The sequence below is a fragment of the Eublepharis macularius genome, chromosome 15 (assembly GCF_028583425.1).
Source record: "Eublepharis macularius isolate TG4126 chromosome 15, MPM_Emac_v1.0, whole genome shotgun sequence".
Lineage (NCBI taxonomy): Eukaryota > Metazoa > Chordata > Lepidosauria > Squamata > Eublepharidae > Eublepharis > Eublepharis macularius.
The window spans coordinates 45143070-45155505 of record NC_072804.1 but is presented as its reverse complement, the minus strand read 5'-3'; the positions used below and the strand labels follow the sequence as shown (position 1 = coordinate 45155505).

Genomic DNA, 12436 nt, shown 5'->3' with positions numbered 1-12436 from the left:
AACATAAAAGATAAATAATTTAAATAATTATATACATTAAAAGGAAGCTTCCAATTCTCTCCACAACAAATATTACTGTTTTCAAATTTTATTTTACTTCATGTTAAAGATAAAGGCTTTCTTTTTTCTTGGAAGCCAGCCATGCAACTGAAAAGCATTCGTAGGACTCACCGAAACCTGGGTTGACTACATTAAAAATGCTTCATAGGGGACTTGTGGACAACCTATGACTTTAAAGTGCACTTTAAATATTGTGATAATATATTCTCAAGCTATTCCTGACCACGCAAATCTGTTGGTTTGTAGAGGTGTACAGCAAAACACCTTTTTTTTTCTTGGCACAGGGAACTGTTATGTGTTGTCATCCAGCCACATGACAGCAACTGCCATATGGAGGCATTTTTAAAAACGGCCTCCGTGTGGCTGACGTTATGTATGCACGTGCTGGCTCAAAGTCAACTCTGTCTTAGCACCCCTGGCTCCTAGATTGTCCATCTGTCCCAGCTCTTGATTCTCTCTCTCTCTCCCCTCTTCTTCTCATGGCAGGCCTGGGCATGGGGTGAACGGGTGCTGGATTCTGGCTCGCTGGATCGCTTTACGGTGGACACTGTTGTAACAGAACAGGGGGTGCTCTCAGCTTTGCTGATAGACCCAACCCATGACACTGATTTTGCCCTCCCCTACAATTGCACAGCTTGGAACCGATTTGGCGTACGCTCTGCTGCCGTCAGCCTGCGCCGCCAAGGTAAGGCTCCGTTTTCACCACCGAAAATGCCATTAATAATAAAGCAGCAAAGTAGAGTTCACACCCTTGCTTAGCTGTGAAGCTTGTTTAGCAAGCCACTTTCTCTGTGAGTGTAACCTACTTCACAGGGTTGTTGTGGGAATAAAAATAACGTACACCCTTGCCCGCTGCTCTAAGCTCCTTGGAGAAAGAACAGAGCGTTGATATCACAGTGAAATAAAACAATAAATATAATAAAATCAAAGATTGGTGGGTAGATATGCAAGTGTGTAAAACCGGAGGAAGTTTGTGTGGAAGTTTGATTCCAATTTGTAGTTCGTGAAGGTAACCCAGATTCACAATTTACTTAAAGCAAAACTGCATGTTGTGGGTAGACCCAGGATTCTTTGTGGGGACATTTTGCTCTCCTTTTAAGCCATACAACCAACCACTGAGCCTGTAATTTGAAGCCGAAATAAAATGAGACTGATGTACCTGAAAGGAGCACCTCTCCTGCTATTTACCCAAGAGGCATTCTGCCCAGCAATTTTTTTTCAAGCATTACCTTACGTTAGGGAGGTGTGTAGAGCTTCAATCTGTTCCAGAGCATTTTCAGTCGTTATCACACCACTTTAGAACAGGCTCTTATTGGAAGCGTCGCTTGGCTGTCTGTTTTTAGGAGGAGGTGTGAAACGACTCTCTTAAGGGAGTATTTGAGGTCCCTAAAGCTGGTACAGTTGCCAACTCTGAGTTAGGAAATTCCTGGAGATTTGGGAGGGGAGGGTTTGGGGAGGGGAGGGGAGGGACCTCAATGGGATATAATTCCATGGAGTCCACGCTCCAAGATAACCATTTTCTCCAAGGGAATTGATCTCTGTCATGTGGCGATCAATTGTAATTCCAGAGACTCTCCAGACCACACCTGGAGGTTGCTAACCCTAAAATCTAGAGGTTGCTCAGATTGCCGTGGCTCTCTGGGTTGCCTGCATTTTATTTCTGCAAGGAATGTTGCAATTTGTGTCTCGCTGTGAGTCTTGCCTGGGACAGATTAGTGTTTTAATAAATGAAAACCAGCCCACAAAAAGGGGGTCCTTAACCCTTCCCTTTGCACTTTTTCCCCACTGAAAATGCCCCCAGATGCTTTTACCCCCACTGGGGAAAAAGATACAGGTAAGTAGTATACAGTAAAAACTCTCTTTATGATGTCCCACCTTAAGCCCTCGCAGTATTTTATTGATTGCTGATTATATTATAATCCTTTTTGGGTGGTGTTTGTGTTGAGAGAATCCTGTTTGTTGCTTTTCTCTCTCTCTTTTTTTTAATCGTGACCTTCATTCAAAGAATTCAGGGTAGCATATATTGTTTTCCTTTTTATGCTTACAACAACCCTGCAGGGTAGATTAGGCAGAGAGTGAGCCACCAACTGGCCCAAGGTCACCTAAGATGCTTTGTGTCTGAGGGCAGATTTTGAATGCTGCTCTCTCCAGCCCTGGACCTTGCACTCTAACCACTGCACAGCACTACCTTTCAGTTTCCTTCAGAACACAAATATCATTTTTAATTGATTGTTTGGGGCCATTTCTTTATCTTGCTTTTTTGGAATTGATGGTATTTATTTCATGGTGTCGGGTTGTCTTTCCTTTTGTGTTGATCTGCTGGCTATCGGTTTTGTTTCTTTTTTTAAAAACAAACAAACGATGCTGGCTAGAACTATGATTAAAATAAGAAATTCTCCATGCAGAGGTCCTGTCAGTTTTGATCTTGGGGCTTTTGGCTTCCTCCGGTGTTGCTGGCCTCCTGCTTCTGGTAGTCATCGTCTCCCTCTGCTACCGGCGCAAACGCTGTGGGAAAGGTGAGAGTTCCTTTGCCCTAGGGTTGCCAACTCTAGATTGGCAATTTCCTGGAGATTTGGGGGCAGTGCCTGGGAAAGGCGGAGTTTGGGGAGAGCTTGGAGGTGATGTCATAGAGCTCATCCTCTAAAGCTGCCGTTTCCTCTTGGGGAACTGATCTTTGTGGTCTGGAAATCAGTTGCAATTCTGGGAGATCTCCAGGCCCTACCTGGATGTTAGCAACCCTATGCAGAAAGCTTTCTGGTACACCACCAGCATAAGCAGAGGTACCCATGGACCTCATGCTCAATCTGTCCATCTGCTCGTCCCACAGCAAAGCGAGGAACACAGCTCTCCAAGGCAGATATCCTGGTGCAAATTACAACCAGCGAGAGCAGTCCCAGCAGACCGAGCGAGACAGAAGATGATAGCAAGGAACCCATGGTGAGTAGAGACAATCTCTCCGATGCCAGGAGCACTGCCGAAAGCCCCCATAACAGGACTCTGTCCTTGAAAGCACTCTGCTGGATTCCCTTACCTTTGACCGGTCAAAGTTTCTCATTTCTGGCATATGCACCATCATATGCAGATCTTCTCATAATAGTAACAACAACTGCACGTATAGACCACCCTTCTAGACAGATTAGTACCCTACTCAGACCAATGAACAAAATCAGTGTTGTTATTATCCCCACAATATAACTAGGGAGCTGGAGCTGAAAGGAGTGGCTGACCCAAGACCACCTACTGAGTTCATGACAGTAGTGGGATTCGAACCAGCAGAGTGCTGATTCGCAACCCAACCACTCACTATGCTACAATAACTGTGCTTATATACTGCTCTTCTAGACAGATCAGTGCCCCACTCAGAGCAGTGAACAAAGTCAGTGTTATTATTATCCCCACAATACAGTTGGAGAGCTGGGGCAGAGAGGAATGGCTTACTCAAGGCCACCTGCTGCGTTCATGACAGTAGTGAGATTTGAACCAGCAGAGTGCTGATTTGCAGCCCAATCACATAACCACTATGCTACAACAGTTCTTCTCTGCTCTTTTGAATCAAGACTGCAAATCCATCTAGCTCTGCTTCCTGTTTCATTCTGAGTAAGATACAGGGGACACAGACACCCCTCCAGTTGTGTGTCTAGTATTTAGAGAATACTGCCATGGGACATGGAGGTTCTGTTTAGCTATTGTGACAGAAAGCAGCCCTGTTGTAATCCTGCCATGGTTTTCTTTTTGTGTGTTTAGCAATGGTACAGTCCTTTGGGAAAGCCCCCGTCACCTGTGCTTACGACGAAGGGACCCAAAGAGCTGAAGCTGGAACCAGGGAATCTTCTATACCAGGCTCACCCTTCACCCTTCGTCTCTCTCCAGGCCACCAGCAGTGAGTCTCCAGCAACATCCCATACGGAGCATAGTGAAATCTTGGAAGATGATGAAGGGAGCCAAGAGCTGAAGGTAAGGCCAGCTGGGACTCCAGCACATGACAGGGATGTACCCAACTAAGAACCTAACCGAATTTTTACACCCAAAGTCCCCAGTCTTATTGACTCAAAGGGCACTTTTAGAATTTTGAGAGCAGGGAATGGGTGCCACCACAAAATGGCTGCCATAGAGGGATGGGGCCTACCAGAAAATGGCTGCCATGGAGGGATGGGGCCTACTAGAAAACGGCTGCCATGGAGGGATGGGGCCTACTAGAAAACGGCTGCCATGGAGGGATGGGGCCTACTAGAAAATGGCTGCCATGGAGGGATGGGGCCTACCAGTAAATGGCTGTCATGGAGTACTGAGTCCAATTTCAGAATATTGAAAAGTTGCAAGCCAAGCAACCTCTCCTGTGAAATCAGTTATTTGTGGGTTCTCCTGCTCCAAAGAGGTGGAGGAAAACCTGGGTTGGCTCTGTGCTTTGGGGAAAAAATGTTCTGGCAAAGAAGACAATAGAAGGCATCACATTGGTGGAATCTCTGTTTTTATACACCCATCACTCTGTAATGATTATTTTGGACTCTGCGGTGTGAAAAGCGATGCAGGGAATAATTCTGGAGAAACATTCCCTCCCTGCTGTCGTTCATTCTCTCTCTCTCTCTCTCTCTCTCTCTCTTACACACACCCACACACACCAGTATGTTTTTCAAACACTCACCACATTTCTGTTGTACGCAATTGCATGTAACACATAACTGCCTCCTTAGAGAAAAGCTATTCAAGGAAGGGATAGTTCCAAGGGGAGAAGCAGCAGATGGCAAAGTGGTCATTTGTCCTTCCCCCTACCTTCTGTTCCTTGTCTGTTCCAAACTATACCCCTTGCCCAGCTTCTTTCCTACCTATGAGATGCCAAATTTATGTTCCAAGTAAAATCAGAAAGTGGTTCATGTACACAGCTCCTTGAAGGAAGTATAGGATAAAATATACTAATGAAAAAGATCTATACCCTGATTGTCCCTGGCGTTGGATATTCAGAGGTATACTGCTTCTGAACATGGAAGTTCCATTCCAAACTGTTTTGCCTGTTGATAGACTTATTTGTAAAGGATGGGTCTAGGAGGTTTCCCCCTGCAGTAAAAGCTATCTAAACTAATTATCACCACCAGGGCCGATTCCAGACGGCCCTTCCCATCGCGAAACGTCGCGCGTCGTCGCGCAGAAAATGTGAAATATCGTGTTTTCTCGCGCGAGTTTTGCGCAACGTCGCGCGACGATGCACGACGTTTCGCAATGGGGAGGGCCGTCTGGAATTGGCCCAGGGCTTTTTTCTGGGAAAAGAGGTGGTGGAACTCAGTGGGTTGCCCTCGGAGAAAATGGTCACATGGCTGGTGGCCCCGCCCCCTGATCTCCAGACAGAGGGAAGTTGAGATTGCCCTCCATGCCACAATCTAAACTCCCCTCTGTCTGGAGATCAGGGGGCGGGGCCACCAGCCATGTGACCATTTTCAAGAGGTTCCGGAACTCTGTTCCACCATGTTCCAGCTGAAAAAAAGCCCTGATCACCACCATATTTAAGAACAAAGTATTCTGTGAGTCAGTTCTCGTCAGAGACTTCACTATGTAAGACATCTAGAAGTGAATGGGTCTGCCAGATCCTTTTGGCCTTACCCTGAACTTGCCTCACTGACATTTCTGCTGTCTTTTCTTCTGCAGGATCCCACCAATGGCTACTACAAAGTCCGTGCCCATGAGGAGCCGTGCTTGGGGAGCAGTTTTTCAGAATATACGCCAGCCTCCCGCCCTCTGTTTGGGGCCTCTTCTTTGTACCCTTCAGCCGGGCCGGTACAACCAAAGCTGTATGAATATGCTCACCGCTACACTCTGGGCACACCCAGCTCCCGCTCGGCCTATGACCCCCACGAGCGACTCTTCCCTCAAGAAAATATGTACAGTGGGAGCACCTACCTTACTGCCCCCTACACCCGGGCTTTCACCAGTTATGTCAAACCCAGCAACTACGAGAAGGCCGAGAGTGGATACGAGCCATCGGACCAGGCCAGCAAGGCCTCAGGCTGCTCACGCTTCTCATATACCTCTTTGTGTCAGCAGTCCGACTACGGCCGCCCAGCCCACCAACGCATGCAGACCCATGTATGACTCCTGCTCGGCCCTGACAAACTCTGATCGTCTTCGGAGGTCGCAAAAAGAGAAGGGACACTCGCTTTGGCTGATAGACTCGAAAGGGCCAGGCAACGGACTGGGGTGTCCTAGAACTGAGCTGTGGAGGCAATTCCCACCATCTGAGGAAGATGGCAAGCAGCCGGCTTAGTAACATGCAGCCACCAAGTTGCAACCAAGATGGCCGACAGCTGGCTTGTCATCTTCACCCAGAGCCCAGTCCATCTTTCTTCGGCTGTGAGGATGCCAGTGCTGGCCTCTTTGTGTCAGGACACAATGAACAAGGGCACACCTTCTGCTGAAAGTGGGAATAAGCTGCAAAGGATTGTGGGACAGCTTAGCCCCTGAGAATCGAAATTCTAAATGGTGGGTAGTGCTGGTCATTGGAAGGAAGCCTAAGAAGCCATTGGGCCAAAACTGGTGAAAATACGGTGCTATAACAGCCTCAGCAGCAGGGCTCTGTGATGCTCAGTCTAGCTCTCCAACAGGGTTACCCCGAAAGCAGCCTTCTGCCGCGAAGGCATGACTTTAGACCTTACTACAGTCGCATGATTCTGGGAAATCTCTATGCATGGGCAATAATGCTTGCATTTTACATTTTCCTGGCTTGATGCTGTGGTTAAATTATTCTCTCTTCCCCTCTTGAGTTGGGGTACCTCTGGATGAATACAAATGCATCTCTGTTCCCGCCACCCTTTTCATAAAACCCAGCCCCCAATTCCAGTGGAAAGTCACCGAATTCACATCCATTTAAAGAATCTGCTCTGCGTCTCTGTCACCTGCAGTGGACTTCTCTGACCAAAGGGTGGCATTCATGTTCAATATCATATGCTGTTTCTCTATGCTGGGACCTGAAAGGACTCCTAGGGTACAAACACTAAAGTAAATCCAACAGAAAAAAGAAACAGGAAGCCAAAAGCAGATGGAATATGCTTATATCTTTCTCTCCTTTTTTTTAAAAAAAAATAAGTTATTCCTTTTGCCTTAAATGTATTTCCCTGCTGTGAATGTTTTGAGTTCTACATTTTTATCTTTCCAAAATCGCTGTATATTATTTTTGTTTTGCATTTTTCTTTAGAATGGGATTTCACAATGGCACGCACATGCCTGTTTATGTTGTGCTTTATATATAAAAAAAACCAGAGGGGAAATTGTAAATGTATTGCCTACTTGCAGAACTCAAATATTTATATTTAATTTTTAAAAGTAGGAACAGAGTATTGCTTTATTTTATAAGATTGCATACTGCACAACCATAACAGGGGAGGCAGGCTGCAGAAAACGCACAGGCATACGCAAACCATACACAGCTCTTATTTTTCACATAATAAAGGATGTCATTGGATACATCTGTTAAAAACACAGGCATCCTACCAGCCTAGTAGTAAGCCAGTAACGAAGTTGGAGTCTGTAGGTTTGTTCTAAGAAAAAATCACACACTATTTGGCAAGCTTTCAAGTTCCACAGAATTCTTCTTCAGGGTGGATGTTGAGCGAAAGGAGGAGGGAACTGGGGAAGATGTTACTGAGCATGCTGGAAACTTGATCTGCAGCTTTCAATGATCTTAAAATGGATGGGCGAAGTGATGCACATTTTAAATAAACTAGCTTGCGCTAGCTGCAAAAAGATCTCATAGGGTGCTTAATAGGGGGAAAGAAACAAAAGCTGTTCTTCCTTGGAAAATCTGAAAGACAGCAAATCTTTGATTGTGGCTCCAGCCCTAATTGAATACACAGGTCCCCTGGAAAGCAGAAAGCCGAAAAAGAGAGCAGCTCTTATAGCAGCAAAGATGAGTATTGTTTAGATGGAACAAGTAAATACAAATTGAATTGGGTGTGAGTGTATAAGCATGCCTATAGGTAAGAATTTTCAGGTGCATATTGAACCCAGCTCCCCTAGGGTACAAGCTCATCCTCTACTGTATAAACTCCATTCTGAAAACAAATGCAATTCTACATCTAGAGCTCCCAAGAATCTGTACCAAGAAGAACCGGATGGTGAAGGCGGCATGATTAAGGGCTATCTGTCTTTTCTAATTTTTTATAACATGTTCTGAAGCTTCAATACTTTTGATACTAGTCTGAGCCTGCTGAGAGCAGCAAGGCACGTGGAGCTCAGAAGCCAAACATCGAGGCATTAAAAATCTTCTCCTGGCTTTTGAAATGCCAGTAGGTATTGCCTACGCTTTTTGAAGAACATCGCAGCCATAAGGACTAGAGAAAAAAAACCAGAAAGCCTTGGGAATTGCAGCATACATCCAGTTCTAACTATAATCAAGAGGAGACCTGGTGGCTCTGGTAGAGCAAGGTCTTAGATTCAATCCCCACTATCTCCAGTTTAAAAAGCTCAAGAACTACCAGTTTGTCAGTGGAGAAAAAGAAGATCAGAAGTGTGATGCAGCGCTTATTGTCAGACTCAGGGCTGGATGATCCAGATGAAAATTCCCTTTCTGCCATGAAGTTCATGGACTTGTGGGGAAAAAAGAAAAACACCACCGTAACAATCTAACTGCTTGTACTCTTTACTCTCAGTTCCACTTTTTTAAACAAACCAATAGAATTAAATGCATTTGAGAGAAGTCTTTGGATGATAGACCTAGTGGACATGACACCTGTATTCATATGAAAGGAGTTGCAGACACGTTCTTGAAAAAGCCGCGGGAAACGAGGCAACAACAAGCCAGGCCCCTCGTCAGACGGTGTCCGGAATGATGAATTTCTCCTATAAAAAATAAATTACTGGACTGATTAATAGAATTGTATGTACTTAAGGATTATAATACGGGTGATCCTCTTATGACTGTGTATCCGGAAGAGTGTTGTTACCTGACTTGCATATGAACAGGCATTGACAAGTGGCTATTCTATTGGTTTGTTTAAAAGGGGGAACTGAGAGTAAAGAATGCAAGCTGCTACGGTAGTGTTTTCCTTTCTTTCACGAGAACATTTTGGCCGTAAGTCTCCCTCTTTGTTATGTGTTATGAAGTTCGTGGAGGCTGTCCTTGAGCCATCACTCCCCGTCTACCTTGCAGGGTTGTTGTGAGGGCAAAAGTGAAGAGAGAAGAAGCACAGGTGCTACCTTGAGCTCCATAGAATACACATTGTTTGGGCTAAACCCAATTGATTTACTCGTCCAGTTGGATAAGTGGTGGTGGTGGAGAGTGCCGTCAAGTCATAGCTGACTTATGGTGAGCCCTGGTGGGGTTTTCAAGGCAAGAGACTAACAGAGGTGGTCTGCCATTGCATGCTCCTCCAACCCTGGTCTTCTTTGGAGGTCTCCCATCCAATTACTAACCAATATGGATCCTGCTTAGCTTCTGAGATCTGAGGAGATCAGACTTGCCTGTGCTATCTAGGTCAGGTCCTGGTTGGATGTAAGTCAACATTATATGATCTTCGAAAGTGATACAGACAAGTAAGATGCTTGGGACAATCCTGTTTCTAGAAAGGATCCCTTTGCCATGGATCTCCTTTTTAAGGTATTGTTCAGGCCCTGCCACCACTCCACAAACCAGCGATGATTTCACGAACGCAAAATTCCCTTCCTGTAACAGGGTTTTTTTTTTTTTTAACACAAAGTATTTCACAGCTTTTCTGTTCTTGTAAAACCAGATGGGCTGGTGGCGTAATGTTTTTGTCTCTGAAAATTGGAGGGGGGGATATCCGACTCTCTCTGTTTCTCATTAGCCTTATCGGCAACATCTCCGCATTGTTGAAATGGTTTCATTCTAGCCATTTTTTTATTGCATGCCCAAAATATTTCTCACCACTGCTGCATACCAAAGGTGGGGCAAACAGCGGATCCTCCTGCAGAGAAGATAGTTGCCACCTGCCCCGATGTGACTTGCGAACAAAGCTTTTACTGCAAGACACACAAACAAGGATACATACAAAAGAATTTGACTATTGCTGTAAAATTGCATTGTGTAACAAAACAGGTGGTTCCAGCTGTGCAAATACAGGTAGCAGGAAGCCCAAACTGGCTGCGTCCACATGATTTGTGTGTGTTTTTTCCCTTCTTTATTTGAAGATCTTGTTTTCTGAAGATCGTAGTAGTTTTCTTTCTCTTTTATAGTCCTATCCTTATGTTTCGATTTGGTGATCCAATCTTGAAGCTAAACTTTCCTTTTAGGACTGTCCCCTTTGCTCTTTCTGTTGGCCTACAGGCTTCTAGATTATCCTTAGAGCACCGGAGGCATTAAAACATCAGTTGGCTCTTGACAGGGCTTATAGAGTATGCTCTATACTGTTTTTTGGTACTGCACACACACCCCATGACCATACCATCTTATTTTCATCGACTGGCTGCCACCAAATATTGAAGGCCTGTTCTCTTGGCTAGGCTAAATATTTTCCCCTCCACTGTTTTGGCAGGAAGATTCCAAGAGTACTCTACATGGATAGATTATGTATATGTGGTTCTGGAGCCACTGAAACTTTGAGCTAAGCTACAAGAGACGAATTACACGAGGAGGAGCACGTGAAGGGGAAGCTGAGTTTCAAAAGAGATGGGAAGGCTTTGTCAATTTCCCTTCTCTACATGGCCAGGGAGATGCTGCTCAGAAGGTTTGTTAATTTCCTCTTCACCTCTTAGAAGGGGAGGTGAAACTGACAAGAGCCTTCAGGAGACAAAGAGGAAATTAACAAACCCTCTGAGCAGCCATCTCCCTGCCTCTGTAGAGAGGGGAAATTGACAAAGCCTTCCTATCTCTTTTAAAACGCAGCTTCCCGGCTAACACTGCCCCCCCCTTCATGTGCTCCTCCTCGTGTAATTCGTCTCTTGTAGCTTGGCTCTCAATCTCATATTTTCTTTGCATGTTGGTTTCCCCTTTGAGAGATCTGTGACAGTTTCTGGTTTTTTTCTATGTCTTTCCTGCTTTCTGATACTGATACTGGAATTATTTTGGCAGTGGCTAAATTTCTAGCAGCAATGGCTTCTGTGCAAGGGTGGAAAAGGGAGGTATTTGTAAGACTGGGTCTGTCCAAGACCACTGGATTTGCATAATATGATGTGGAATAGATAGGGTTGCCAACTGACCAGCAAAAGGTCCAGCCTAGCTGCCTCTTGCACTATTAACTTTGAAGTGACACAATCAGTAGGTGAAGTCTTCTCCATCGAGGAGTTAAACATTATCAGTCTTGCACAAACACTGCAGGGTCAGTTGGCTGCCCACAAATATACATTTGCGCTGCTGTGCAACAGGATCAAGTCCTTGCTAAGTTTTGGGCAATCCGCCACCTACCAAACCAGCTCCCCGCCATCGGCAAATGGCACTGAACAAAACCAGCCAGCCTGCGTTCAAGAACGCCCAACTCTGCAGAAGCTTCCATCGAGCGGGCTCAATTATGCAAGCAGCAGCATTTGTGAAAACACACTTTGATTAGATCTTAATCCATCAGTCAAATCTCATCGATTTATTTGATTCTAGGTGCGTTTCAGGGCTTGTCACATGACCGGGGGATTATGGTGGCACTGGGCCAGGGGCAACTGCTCCCCTACCTCAGGATTTGGCTTCTACTTTCTGCTGGAAAAGTCCACATCTTTCCTCTGTACTAGCCAAGGGCAGCAGTTTTTGTGGAGCTATTTTCAAAATCATAAAAACTTGCCAAATTGCCCCCCATCCCCAAAATGGTAATGTTGCCCCACGCTGAGGACCATTTCTTTGTTGTTATTAGAAACTCAGAGGTGAGAAGTAGCAGGAGGGGAAATTGTTTGGAAATCCCACAACCAGGGATTTTTTTCTGGGAAAAGAGGTGGTGGAACTCAGTGGGTTGTCCATGGAGAAAATGGTCACATGGCTGGTCCCTGATCTCCAGACAGAGGGGGCTGGGCCACCAGCCATGTGACCATTTTCAAGAGGTTCCAGAACTCCGTTCCACCACGTTCCAGCTGAAAAAAAGCCCTGTCCACAACCAAAATCTCCTTTCCCGGGTTTTATTCGGTTACTTTCCCCTCCCCTCTTTTTTCCCTTTAACTGAATCAACTTCTTTGTAAATTTCATGTCTCCAGCATACTTACAGTGCAATCCTAAATAGAGTATCCCTGCAATTATGAGCTTGTTTCTTCCTTTTGCTTAATTTATGAAAATGCATTTTTTTCTTGTAAACCTGGTGATATGTACAGACCCTTTCCTGGTCTGTGGTTGGCCTGATTTTTCATAAGACAGACAGAAGCCAGCCAGTATATTATGACTGATTGATTAATTTTATATACTTTATTTATTCTGGACTTTAATTTATGTATTTATTAAAATATTTATATCACCTCTCCTCTT

At 45.0% G+C, this 12436-nt stretch overlaps 1 protein-coding gene across 2 annotated transcripts in view; it reads left to right on the top strand.

Annotated features, from left to right (window-relative positions):
• KIRREL2 (kirre like nephrin family adhesion molecule 2) overlaps positions 1-7338 on the top strand; it is a 39051-nt gene extending 31713 nt beyond the window's left edge. The window contains exons 11-15 of one of the 2 annotated variants that reach the window (XM_054999525.1): positions 547-745; positions 2466-2576; positions 2888-2997; positions 3931-4014; positions 5698-7338. In XM_054999525.1, coding sequence (XP_054855500.1) covers positions 547-745; positions 2466-2576; positions 2888-2997; positions 3931-4014; positions 5698-6141 — 948 coding nt within the window. In that variant the 3' untranslated portion in view covers positions 6142-7338. Of the gene's footprint in view, positions 1-546; positions 746-2465; positions 2577-2887; positions 2998-3804; positions 4015-5697 lie in introns of both variants that reach the window. The other variant, XM_054999524.1, reaches the window with a different exon arrangement.
• The last annotated feature ends 5098 nt before the right edge of the window (positions 7339-12436 follow it).